The 14259-nt window shown below is 39.9% G+C and overlaps 1 protein-coding gene across 4 annotated transcripts in view; it reads left to right on the plus strand.

Moving 5' to 3' along the window:
• ENOX1 (ecto-NOX disulfide-thiol exchanger 1) overlaps window positions 1–14259 on the plus strand; it is a 571933-nt gene that overhangs the window by 350482 nt on the left and 207192 nt on the right. For all 4 annotated transcript variants that reach the window (XM_047723525.1, XM_047723524.1, XM_047723527.1 and 1 more), the window contains 2 exons: window positions 5756–5899; window positions 6978–7115. In XM_047723525.1, coding sequence (XP_047579481.1) covers window positions 5756–5899; window positions 6978–7115 — 282 coding nt within the window. The remainder of the gene's footprint in view (window positions 1–5755; window positions 5900–6977; window positions 7116–14259) is intronic.

A 14259-nucleotide genomic window follows, 5' to 3' on the forward strand; every position in this document is an offset into this window, starting at 1 on the left:
ATCTTATTTTCCTTTTTAATTTCCTTTCTTCCTTCTGTGACTGAATTCACTTGAAAAACATATATGAATGTGTATATATACACACATATAACTTACATATCATTTTCCATATATTTTGTGAATTTATAAACATTGTAACATTATATATAACAAATTTTGTATTATATGTAACTATTGATTATATATAATCTATATAACTATACATTATACATGACATATATAATTACATAAATGGGTCAACTCATTCCCCTCATTAATGAAAATATAGATAATAAATACAGATATATATATATTTATTATCTATATTTTATTGTTATTATATTATCTATCTATCTATCTATATATATGGAGAGAGAGAGAGAGAGAGTAAACACATACACATCTGCCACATTTTGGGTACTGTGCTTGTTAGCTGCAAGCTATGCAAAGATGACTCTTCTCCTGAATCATTGTAAGCGTGTTATTTATAAGGGACATAGAAATAAACAACTAATCCAAATACAAAGTCACAAATGCTGGTATAAAGGTCCAGAGAGCTATAGGAGCATAGCGGGGGGAGTACATATCTCCTTTGCCTTCTCATTTAAAGAATAAACTACAAACTACGAACCAGGGAATGGCCTCTCTCCTCAGGGGCACAGTACTGGTGTGTATGTCAAATTGTGACACTATTGAGAAGAGGCCAGTGATTGTATAAACATATGAGTCAAAGGTTAGATATTAAAGAAGACCTTTTTGATTTCTTGGTTTTGCCAGAACGTGCTATAAGGTTCAGCCCTGCCTGAATTGCTCTTTGCTCAGTTCCAACCTCTGCCCAGAATCATCTCCAAGAGGTGACTTTTTTCTCCATCACTGAGAACGATCTTTGTATCCTTCTTTGATAAAATATTCCTACTTTACAATTCTCCCATTAGGAATTCTCCCATAAACTCTAATTCTTCATAAAATCCAGTTAAATCTAAATCTCTTCTTTGAAACCTTAATCTTTTTATTCTCACTAATCAGGAGATACTGATCATTCATAACCAACATCCTGTATATTTAACAGCCTTGAAAATGTTATCATTGCCTTATCATGTGGTACCTTAAGTAATCTTCATTATCAGCTGCTCCCCTGAAGCACACCCAGAACTCCCAAAATAACTCCTATCTAAGAATTAGGGAGTCATGTAGGCATTTCTGTCTAGAGTGGGGCAGAAAAATGCTGGCATACATTGTATACTTCCCAACAAGCCACCTGAAAATCTGCCTCATCGTTTCTCTTTTCCAAAGTGCTTTTTTCCCCACTGGTGGCCACCAAAACCCCTTCTTTATTTCCCCTCAGAGTGCTTACCCTTGGGGTCCTTTTTTACCATGTTTTGCAAAGCAATTCCACTCTGCCTCAAAACTTGCAGAGGCCACTCATTTCCTAGATCAGTAAGATACTAAGACCCAATATGTGGAAGGACCCATTCTCCTTAGAAGCCTAGTAACCCTCTACAGTAATTAGAGTGTGTCCTTTGGGATCCTTTTGTATTTGAAAAAATAATAGAATTTCACAAAACACCTGAAAAGACATTAAGTTTTTCTAGTTGTTTCTCAGTGGGAGAACTGGTGTGAATTACTTAGTTTACCATTGCACGAAGCAGAAATGTCTCCCTTATTATTCAGACAGTTGCTTAAAAATCATGGAATTAATAAAGAAACCACATCTCTTTAACAATATTCTGTGGTTTTTTTTTTTAAACTAGGGGACATTTCTATAACCTCAAAAGTATCCTACTGATTACATGAACATCAAAATGAAATATTTTCTTCGTCCTGGAAAAGTAGAACTTTGGATGGGAATGCATTTCTCTTTTTGCTCTAAGTATACGCCATGTTAATGCTAATGAATAATTCCTGTAAAATAAGATTCACATGTCATATGAAATAAGTTTCCTTTGGAACCAACTCTTAAGAACACATTAATAAATGTGATTTTCTCACTATAATTATTTTTCTACTGACGTAGGCATGAACCTGAGGACTTAACATCAAACAAAATCATTCTTTTAAATTAAAAAGTAAGAGAATTTTTAAAACTTAACACATCTCCACCCCATTTTATAGCAATCTATGCTTTGTGGATAGTTAGAGATGGGTTTTATTATTCATAGCATGCGTGTGCCCTTGGGACCCGTAAAAGTTGGACCGGGTTAGCAAGAGCTGTGTTATTTACAGTGAGAGAAGCACGTGCCATTTGTTTGTTTGTTTGGCTGTTTTTGAGAGGGGGAAGAAGAAAATAGTATTTACATAGGCTTGGTCAGTTTGAAAAATTAATTTGCCTCATTGATAAATCCCAAGCTTAGAGCTTGTTAAACAGTTATGAAATTGAGTATGAGGTTTTGTACTTGAATATACCTTAATAAAGAACAGGTTAGATTTCAGCTGAACCCTGGACAAAGCTGCATTGTTATCTTTGGCACTTTGTACATCTGATTATTTTGTGATGATCTCATCGCCCTAAAAACTGTAAATTCACACTACCAATTTCATAATTGGTCATCAGTCTCCTGAAAGCTTTCATAGTTGCATAGACAGGAAAAAAACCTAGAGGAAAAAAATCACACATCTTTTAAATCACATTATATTATTTTATAAAGGATTTGTAGAAAGTGAAACATTTTGCTACCATTTAGGTGTGGCATAGAAAACTAGGGCAATGCTTACTTTTAGAAATATCAAGTGTTACTCACTGTTTTAGAATTAATTGCATAATTATCCAGTAGAACAGTAAGATCCCAGGGTACCTTAATAGAAACACTACACTTCCAAATAAAATAATAATAATTAGCACCTACTATATTCCAAGTACTTTATTAGCTATAATTTTTTAACTCCCCACATCTCTGTGTGTAAATAAACACCATTAGCAATATTAATCTTTTCTATAGTTTAGAAATAAGAACACTAAGGCAGAGAAATTGATTTGAATGATAAATTAGGCATTATGGCTTTGAGTCATCTAAAGAGGCAGGTATTCAATAGGAACGATAGATGTTAGTAGAGTATGAAAATCACTCTTGCCACTGTTCATAAATTACTGGGTAGTCATTAATTAAAAATATCATCTTTCGTCTGAGCATCAAGGAAATTAACAGTTTTAAAAGAATGCATGCCATCCTTGAGACTCTTCGATATGCCCAAGATGTTGTAGAACTTACTTTAGAGTTACCGTTCTGGGTAGATGGTAGCTACATGAAGTTGTATGACATTGAAACCATTGGGTTGGTAGACTAAAGACTTGTAACAGATGTCAGAGTCTCCTTAGGGAATAAGGTTTACAAACCACATCTTGCCAACAAAGCAATGAGGTTTTGTTAGTTTGTTTTTGTTTCACTGATGCACTCAATGAATACATGAATGAATGCATCCTTTTAGGATGGGCATGAAAGTGTGCGGAGGTGCTGTGGGCCCCCGGGACATTTGATGTTCCTTTGTAACACCATAACCATTAAAGAAAAAAACTACCATCGGAACAGACAGTTATGGAGCCATGGAAAGCTGACACCATTCCTAAAGTACTGTTATAAAAAGACAAAGTGAAATATGGCTGGTCAGGTACAAGTTGTGAAGTCTACAAAATAAAGGGATGTTCTCCGCTGTAAAGTTCCAGAACCGTAGACTCATTGGACAGAAAGCTGTGATTAATGCCCATCTGGGGAGAACCCAAGCTGGAGGGAAGCCAGCCAACTAAACTTCATTTGGGGTGATAAGTAAGACAAATAGTGACCTTGCCATGATCTGAAATGACTCTACGACATGGCCATTCGAGCCAAAGAAGGAACAGTGTAGCCAGACTCTGCTGTGGTGATCTGAACTGGCTGAAGGTGGAGAGGGGAAAGTGCTTTGAAGTTTCATCATAGAAATATAGCTGATACGTGGGTAGCCAAAGGGCACACACTTAGGTTAGCTGTGTCTTTATGTTACTGAGTTGAATTTCTATGGTGAGACTTGTCGTCTGATGGCATCCATTGCCCAAGATCATTGATTCACCATAGATAAACAAGTTCTCAATTCATTTGGGTAATAGAGTTTAATTGCAAGATATAAAACATTTGTCCTGAGTCCATTTTGCTCCCAAAGTTGAATTGTTTTCTACTGCATGATGATGGTTTGCTTTGCTGACAAACTATTAGGAAAACCCCCACTATCTTGCATGCCTCTCTGGTTCCAGACTAGAGGTTTGTGGAGGCCATGGAAACAATTTGCTCATTTTATCCACCTATCCTTGAAGTATTGAAATCTGAGCTTCCATTTGAGCTAAACCTATACTCAGCAGGCAGTGAGTTTTCTTTGACAGTATAGTGTTCAAAGGGATTACTGATTCTTCTACCTAAGAATCAAAGAAACAAAAGAGCATACCATAAAAGGGCCAAACTTTGCACTAGACACGCACAAAGGGGCCATAACTTCTAATTCTACAATATCCATTGGCAGAAACATGGCTTAGAAAAATTTCTAGGGTTGCCTGGGTGGCTCAGTCTGTTAGGCATCTGCCTTCAGCTCAGGTCATGATCCCAGGGTCCTGGGATCAAGACCCGCATCGGGCTCTTTTCTCAGAGGAGAGCCTGCTTCTCCCTCTCCCTTGGTCTGCTGCTCTGCCTACTTGTCTCTCTATCTCTCTATCAAATAAATAAATATGTAAAATCTTAAAAAAAATAAAAAAAATTCTAAATTTATACCTAAATAGAAAGAAATAATTAAATTCAATTGTTATGTCAAATCTTACAATTCAAACTTCTCAGATCACACATCTAAGCAGTATGTTTTGTCTTCTCAGTTTTAAACTGGTGAAAGTGCCTTTAAAATATGCATTATGAAAAAAATATGTAGGTATGAATGCTGTGGTTTTGCATTTTTAAGGATGGAGAGAAGGCGTAGCATTTTATAAATAGTGTGCAATAAAGGCACCCTTTCCTTTGCAGCTTTATTAAATGTTTTATTGTTATTTGTTTTTATTAGAAAAGTGCTATGAAAAGAATAATAAAAATGCAGGCGCGCGCGCACGCGTGCGCACACGCTTGTGTGTGTTGTGAGACTTTAGGGAAAATTCAGACCAAACAAACTGTAGCCTGTTCACTTTATCTCCATAGAACTAAAAGAAACAACTGCGTTTCCTTTGCTGCCCCAACATCCTCTCGGTCTTCTTTTATGCACCGCCTGCCATTCTCTCCTTTTGCCTTTCCTGACTATTGTAATTTGGGTGCACTCCTTTACCAGCCTCAAGGCAAAGAGCTTCATGCCTTTCTCTTCTCCTTCCCTGCTTTTTTTTCCCCGTCTGAGTACATTTCACAGACGACCGTCTTCCAAAATAACAACATCAATTAATTTTTTAACTTAAAAAAAAATCATCTTTAGCCCTGAGTCTGCCCTCTGCATTGATGTGGAGTGTGTGGAAGAGGCTGTACCGGGGCTGATAAGCCCTGTCTGTGATGTCTGTTCAGGAGGAGGCAAGGCCCTAGCCGCTCACTGGTGCCTGGGGCTGCCTATCCAGCAACACGGCTCCCCGGGGAACTGACGGCTGACCTCCTGCACCCGGAGCTGTGAACCCAGGCAGGAGCGGGCTGCTGGGGCACGGGGAGCAGCCCCTGCGCTCGGCCCGTGCCCGTGACTCTGTGACAGGAACTTGCCCCTTGCCACTCTCTGTTTTTGCCTAGACAGCAGTTCTCCCCTCTAGGGCTCCCTCAGGTCCCCATCACGATCACTCACCACACTGCTTTCCCTTTTGCAGAATCTGATGACCTCCGTGGGGACCCTGCACTCAGCCATCAGAGCGCTCCTGCTGCCCAGGATGGTCCTACTTCAGTACTAGATGCTGGTGGCCTTGAAAGCATCACCCGGTGTCCCCAGCAGCTTCCTCAGATGATGGCTGCAGGTAAACGTCGGGGGCAGCGGGCACAGGACACAAGAAGGCCTTTTGAGTTAGCGGAAAGCTGGCCTGGCGGTGAACTTGTGCGTTGACCCAGGAACCTGGGATCTTTAAAGAAATCAGGTCGTGGAGCTAGTGTACATTAAGAAACATTCAGTCAAATGGCACATATTTTGTTGAGGGTTTTTTTTGTTGTTGTTTTTTGTTTTTAAACTCTGTGCTATTTGTTTTTAATATTATTTATTTGCTTGTTTTGCTGAAAGTCTGACCTTAGAAGAGATATTTTGAAAGACACTTTTAGGCAGACACCTGCATTTTCTTTTTTTTTTTTTTTTTTTTTTTTTTTAAAGATTTTATTTATTTATTTGACAGAGAGAGATCACAAATAGACGGAGAGGCAGGCAGAGAGAGAGAGAGAGGGAAGCAGGCTTCCTGCTGAGCAGAGAGCCCGATGTGGGACTCGATCCCAGGACCCTGAGATCATGACCTGAGCCGAAGGCAGCGGCTTAACCCACTGAGCCACCCAGGCGCCCGACACCTGCATTTTCTTAACAGTAGGGAAAGAATACGTTACAAGGTAACACTAGTGAACTCAGTCAGGACCAGCTTGGCTAGTTGACAACTGTTTCTAAAGATTCTATTAATTAGTCAGAAGGTGTGCCTGCTCCAGAATCCTACTCAGAAGCAGATGATTGCATTTATTTTTAATCTACTAAGCCAATCGACTTGTTTTACCAAAGGAGTAAGCCTGCTTTGCCTCTCAACCTTGGAACTTAACTAGTGTTTTTTCACTGAGAGAAAGAAGCAGTTCTTCAGTTTTGTTTCATTTCGTTTTTCCAGGAGTCCTTTCTTAATGGCATGCTGTGGATAATACAAACTACATGTCATTAAGTTTCCTCCCAGAATGTATTCGGAAACTCTTTATGTTTACATCTGGAGAAAACATTCCCGTAGATTACAGCGCTTTATTTTTGTGTGGTTTGGGAATGTGCTAAATGAAGTCTCCCTTCTCCAGAAATGTGCTCTCCTTTAAGACAAACACTCTCTCGCCTTGTTGACTGAAAGTCATTGTTTCTTCCCACAGCAGCCGATGGTTTGGGAAGTATAGCGATAGACACCACGCAGCTCAACATGTCCGTGACAGATCCCACAGCCTGGGCCACCGCCATGAATAACCTGGGCATGGTTCCCGTGGGGCTGCCTGGACAGCAGCTCGTGTCCGGTAAGCTTGGGCTTGAAGGGACTCGGTGGCAGTGCCAGAGGGTGGGGGTGACAGGGGCCCGGTCATCTCCCTCACACGCAAGTGTTGAGCAGAGTCTGTGATTTATGACAGGGGCATGTTTGGCAGGTTGTGCTGGAAGTTCTTCTCCTCATCACCTGGCTCTCCTGCCGAAGAGCTCTTCTCAGAAGAAAAAGACCATAGGCGGTGTGTAACCTTCATAGCATTGCAGTTTTGAGTTCACATTTTAAATTGCTACATTAGAAGAGCTAACATTCCCTTTCTAATTCACAAAACTCTTTCACATTATGCCATTTGATTCCACAGTCATCTTTTTGAAGCAAGTAGGTATTGTTGTTTATTGATTGAATGATTGATTAATGTTCCCATTTAAAAGACAGGGAAACAAAGGACAAGCCTTTAGTTGGCTTTTCCAGCACTGAAGTAGCAGAACTAGAAACCCAACTCAACAGACTCCATAGTCTACATTTTTTTTCCGTCACACTTAGGAATCATAATAAAATGCATTAAATAAGGAAAATGTTTAGAAATGTCACAAAGTAGAAGGCCAGTTAAAAGATTTCACTTGTTAATTTAATACATGTTTATCGAGGATTTTCCATGTGCCCTGTAAAAATACATTGGGAAACAGAATAAATATATATATTTATTAATTATATTAAGTATAAATTAATGTATATTTAAAGTCAACAAATTAAAATTAATTTTTATTTTAAATGTTTAATTAATTTTTAAATCAAAAAATTTTAAATTAATAATTATATGTGTGTGTTTGTGTGTGTGTGTATACATATATATATATATGTATACACACACATTTGAGGACCATGTCTCCCTAAATTGCAAAACACAGCAAAAAAAAAAAAAAATTGCAACAAAATTAATGGTAGAACCAGGTGTTAAGTAGTGGCACAGGCTAATAATGTAGTAATTTCCAGAAAGATGAACCACTGGGGCTCTAAGAGAAGATATTATCAGGGAAGTAGGACTTGAGCTGTCCAACAAGTTACATAAAATTCGCAGTATTCACTCACTCACTCATTGGTTCATTCAGCAAGTATTTATTGAGTTACTGTCCCAGTGCGGGGTGAGGGGGTGGGGGAGTTCCAGCTGTAAATCAAGCAGGTGTGGTCCCTCCCTCCTGGAATTTGCAATGGAAAGGTAACAGTCAGTTACTATGTTATGGTCATTGTTTTAATGTCAGAAGAACAATTCACTTTCACCCATCCAGTTAGATGAGGGTAGATGGTACACATCAGGTAGAAACCAACAGCTTTTGGAGAGGTCATTTCTACACCCACAGACTTGTGTATTTTGTACTGAGTTGACCAAGCATCTGTTGGTGGGTTGGTTGGTTGGTTGTTGTAGCTTTTTAATAATGTCCATAGATAGAAATTCTAAACTAGTTATAATAAATTACATGTGTATATACTTATAGGTATTTACATATGGTTTATTTTTTCATATAATAAGATATAATGTTTTCATATAGTAAGAAAGAACATGAGAGAAGACAGGAGGTAGGGGAAAGTGGGAAACAGAAAAAGGAAAGTCTAAGATTGAGTTGCAGGGGCGCCTGGGTGTCTCAGTCAGTTAAGCATCACTGGGTTTTGGCTCAGGTCTTGATCTCAGGGTCCTGAGATCAAGGCCACATTGGGCTCTGAGCTAAGTGGGGAGTTTGCTTAAAGATTCTCTCTCTCTGCCACTCTCCCAACTTGCAGGTGTGCACACTCTCTCCCTCTCTCTCTGTAAAATTAAAAGAAGAAAAATTAAGTTACAAAGCATTGTACTTAGGATATTTATAAAATTCTTCAAAATATTATAAAATTCACGTGGAAGGGGCACCTGGGTGGCTCAGTGGGTTAAAGCCTCTGCCTTCGGCTCAGGTCATGATCCCAGGGTCCTGGGATTGAGCTCCGCATCGGGCTCTCTGCTCAGCAGGGAGCCTGCCTCCACCTCTCTCTCTGCCTGCCTCTCTGCCTACTTGTGATCTCTGTCAAATAAATAAATAAAATCTTTAAAAAAAAATTCACGTGGAAGGGAGGATTAGTCTGGTGCATGACATGTATGTGTGGACATAAGGGACATTTTCTATGGTTTGGACATGTGTTTATCCAGACCCCTTTTCCCTAAAGCTTAACCCAGACAGATACTTCCCTCTACTGACTTGAGAGCAAAGATTTGTATTTTTCCACCCAAATTTTCCCAGTTGCCTAATTGAAATATTCATCTAGCAGAAATGACTTGTCTCCACCTCCCACTTCTCTCCGAAAATGTTGTGTGACTTCCAGAGTAAGCCTCAACCTCAATAATTCATTATTTTTTCTTATGATTTTGAGTCTTCTGACATTTTAACCATGACCAATTTATGATTTTCCCAGCAACTTACCATGAAAAGAATTACAGCCCTGCTCGTTATAGAAGATTTACCGTATCTGCCCTGAATTACGTTCTCTATCTCCTGTATTAGCCAGCCTGCTTTAAACTGTTTTTGAGCCTTTCAGGGTCATCCTGGGCGCCCCTTCATCAGGTCTGCATTCCGCCAGTGGAACAGCACTTTGCTTTGTTCCCAGAGCTGCCGGCTGACTCTGTCTTAGGGTCGGGACCGGTTTTATTTACTTTGTGTGTATGTATTCTCTTCCAGTCTTTTTTCCACCCAAATGGTTTAATCATATGAAATGCAAGCTATCCAATGATGCATGTTTAGTAACACCTTTTCCTAAATTATTTTTCCATGTTATTGTTTTATGTTTAAGAAATTTAGTCCATTGAAGGAATCTCCAATTTATTTAACCATGCTAGTGTTTCTATGTAGACTGTTTCCATTGCTTTACTTTTCCTAGCCAAGTTTCTTTGGAGAACTTAATCTCTTCAAGCATGTGGAAGCAGTTTACCTTTCCTGAGAAATGATGATTATATCTACTTCATGGGATTGTTGTGAGATTTTAATATGATTACTTACATGCAATAACTGCATAGTACCTAGGCCTAGTAAGCATTCATTAACTATTAACTTATTCCTTCCATTTTGCTCTTTAAAAAAAAAATATTACATGAACATTTCTATGCATAGGGCTTTTCAGCAATTAGAATTATTGCCCTTGGATAGATTCCTCTGTGTTGAACTAGTAGGTGACAAGAAATTAATATTTTGAAGTGAAATACTGGACAATTAATTTCCAAAATATATGTATATTTAATATTTATTTGCTAACTTGATATGTAAAGATGGCATCCTATTATTTGATCTTAAATTCTTTTATAACTATCCTTTGTAAATTATTTACTTTCCCTATCTTCTATTCCTGTTTCCTCCTTTGTAAATAGATGATTTTCACACCATATCCATTTATCACACAGAGTTCTTGGTGGAGATTTTTGTTTTGTTTTGTTTTGTTTTGTTTTTGGTCATTAACAATTAAGCATTTTAATCTTAGAATTCATATCTCCTAAAAAATACTTATCTAGTCTGTTTTTGGCCCCTTAATGCTGGTTTGTTTGTTTGTTTTTAAATAGGTTTAACTTTTCCTTGATGAGTTCTTTATTGTATTTCTAACTATAGAAATGCTTGGCCCAGGCTAGAAGTTGATAGGTATTCCCAGTTTTCTGTGTCTCTATTGGTTTACTTCTTTCTTTGATCAGACCTTCCGTTATGTGTATTTTAATCTACTCATGAAGTATCTGCTCAGTACTACTGATCTGTGTTTGTCCAAGTACCACATTGTTTCAGCTCTGAGAGCTCGATCGAGTATTTATATTACCTACCTTGTGCTCTTGTTACCCTACCCCATTCCTTTCCTGCTCATTCCTTTCCACACAGCTACAGCCAGCGCTCGTCACACAGTCTGCTTGGGGACACCTCTGAAAGTGTTCAGCGTGTGAGACAGAATGTGAAACACAGGCCCCACAGTCTCAGAAGGGGCTTAAAGATGATTTAGTGTGGCCTGCCTCCCAAGACATCTCCGCTAAACTGTCTCTGACAGGATTATGGAGACACTGGATTTTATGAGCACCTGGCCTTCTCCCAAAGTTTCTGATATTTCTAAATGAGCAACCCGTCTTCCCATATTGGTTGAAACTAAATTGATACTCAGTCCCATGCCTTACTATTCCTTGTGCTTATTGAGGAACTAAGATTATCAGCAAAGGAAGGCACACCTTTTTTCATGTCCTCTGATTTTATCAGAAGGGTTTCCTAGGAGATCAGATCACTTACTGCCATTGTCTCATCGTGCCTTTCTAATGTGCTGTTGTTACTCCCACAGCGACCCCTTCTCCATTTTCCTTTCCTCACATGGGCCCACCATGATTCCATCCCCTCTCAGGAACTTCCCTACTTACCCTCTTCTTACCAAGTGCTGCTTATCATTTCATTGAATTGGTTTCTTTGGTCCAGAACATACCATTATGTTGTTTACCCCAGCCTTAAATCCCATACTTCAGTGTCTCGGTTTATGTATAACATAACATTTACCTCCCTGTGTTATTGTTTCATGTTTGTTTTATTCCCCATACTTTTAGTTTTGTGAAACTTCTCATTTTTGTGCATTTCAATACTTTGTGCATTGATAGAGATGTAGGTTTTTCTAAAGTGATCTGTTAGAACATCGGTGCCACGTGGCTGTTAGGTAGAGCGGATGTCCTGCAAGTATTTACCTGGCCCAAAAAGCCATGGCAAATTCAGGGCTTAAAACAGATAGGTTGCTTTCTTTGTGAGTTTCCTCAAAGCCTATACTATCCTAATGTGAAAAGTATAGTTTCAAAGAGTAGTATCTAATACATAGGCTTCCCAAAACTTAATTTAGCTTTAAAAAAAAAAATCTGTTGTCCTCTCATGAGACACTAGACTATCCACGTAACCCAGATTTTTCCCATCAGCTGGGGAGATCCTTTCCCACTACCGTCCTTTTCTCTATGCCATTTATGATCTCTGCCTACGATCTAGTTTATAGTTTTGTTTATGTTTTCACCGAACAGTGTTACTGCCTACTCTTAAGTTGCAAAATAATTCACTTGTGGTCAGGAGTTTGGCTGAAGCCTTCTTCCCAGTTTTCTATGCTGCGTGTCACTTTCCAGGAGCCCCCACCACGGTGTCATCAGCCGAAATCCCGAACATCAGATTGTGAGCTTTGACACCATCTGTGTGCACAGCTGCTCCCTTCCTATCCACACTGGCTTCTTCTCCAAAGTTATAATCATCAACTGGAAGAGTCAAAAAAGTGGCAGCTGCGGCCCCAGGCATTAAGTTTTTTCCCCAGGCCTGCGTGGGAATTGGTAGTACTTCCTGGATATTCTCTGGCTGTAAGATTATACCTTGCTTGTCTCTAAACTTTTTGAAGTTTTCTTTCCTAATTTCAAACTCTTTCAGTGAGATAGAAAATGAAAACAAAAGAGGACTCTGAGCAGCATCTTTTAAAGAGCCTGGCTACTATGTACCAGCTCTCTGTGTCCCCACAATCACGCCTGGGTCAGGGGGTGTCACCACTCATCTGTGAAGGAACTAAAAAAAGGAAGTTTGCCAGTTTGAGTGTTATTTTTGTTTTAAGAAAACAAGTATGTGGGACAGTTTGTCATTGGACGGGCCGTCTGAGTGCCTCTCCTTAGCTGTTACTGACTTTGATTGACATACCCCAAATTTCTTGGCATGCCATTTGTTGTATTTCGAATACGTGTTCCAAAAAGGCACCCCACTTCCCTATTAGCTGCAGAAACACTATCTAAAAGGTAGTGTCACCTGCCTTAGCAGGGATGAACTTGGAGCCAATAAAAGATGTCTTCCCTCTTACAAGGATCTGTGAATACTCAGAATTGTCCCTCAGCTCACACCTTGCTGCTGCTTCAGAAGCTCTCGTGTTTCACCATCACTGCTTCCATTCCTGCCATCTGAGATGAGACAAGCTTTGAAACTCATGGGGAGGCCGTGATGGGCCACAGCCTCCTCTCTATCCTCTCCTTCTCCTCTTCCCTTCACTCAGGCTTCCACTCATTTTCATTCTTCTCCGCCCGCTCCAAAGATTTTTTTCTCGTTTCCTTCTCAGGTTGTTTAATCCTCCCAGGAACACCTTGATCCTCTTTAATATGCTCAGATATGAGAAGGCATGTGCTAAATCCTTTCATCTCCCGGAGCATCGCTCTTAACTGGGATTTATTGAGCCAGACATTGTGCCGAATGCTGGGAATACGAGACATAGACATTTCGGAGCCTAGCGGGAGAAACAGAGAAGAGTAAATAAGCTAATACAAATCAACATGATGAGTGGTTCTGCCACTAGCAGATAAAGGGGGCTACAGGATGTCACCGAAGAGTGTTAAGCAGGGAGTAGCGTGATTAAAGTTGCATTTTTACGGAGAACTTTTGTAAGTCCTGCAGAGAATGGATGGAGAGTGGAAAGGTAGGTGGCAGGGAGGTCGGACGGAGGGCTGTAGCAGTTACTCAGGTAAGAGATAATGACGGCAATCAATAATAATCATGGCAGTGGAGATGGAGACAACTGAAGGGTCCCAGGAGAGGTTAACTCTAGACACAACAGGAACTGATGACCGAGTCCTCATAGAATGTCAAGGAGTGAGGAACCAACCGTGACTCCTGGGTGTCTAGCTTCAGAAATTGTGTAAATGCTGGGGTCATTTGCTGTGATGGAGAAGGCTGGAAAAGAAGTGGTGGGGGAAGATGGTAAGATTCTTTTTGCACGTGTTGAGTTTGAAGAACCGTCAGATCTAAGGGTCTAGGGTTCATGAGACAAGGTATGGCGGGGATGTGCCTTCTGCAGTCCTGGTCCATGGATGGTCACTGACTCCCTTCTCCCCCCAGGCTTGCTTTTGCTGTGCAATTCTAAATAAGCCCTCAGTGGCTCAGGCAGGCATTGGTCTGACCCACAACTGAGTCTCCAAATACCCGCTTCATCTGTTTCCTCTCCTGACCCACTGGATTCCTGCCCATCAGTGGGCTCCAAAGTCTGGAAAGAGAGAAGCAGTGAGAGATTTAAAACACAATAAGCTAAGAATCTATGCCTGAAACCATCCCATCAGCTTACAGAGATGCTCAGATGGGCTTTCTGTCAGTAAACCATCCCACATACTTGTTTTTAAGATGAAAGTAACACTCCAACCAGCAAGCTTCCTTTCT

This window comes from Lutra lutra, chromosome 3 (genome assembly GCF_902655055.1).
Source record: "Lutra lutra chromosome 3, mLutLut1.2, whole genome shotgun sequence".
Classification (NCBI taxonomy): domain Eukaryota; kingdom Metazoa; phylum Chordata; class Mammalia; order Carnivora; family Mustelidae; genus Lutra; species Lutra lutra.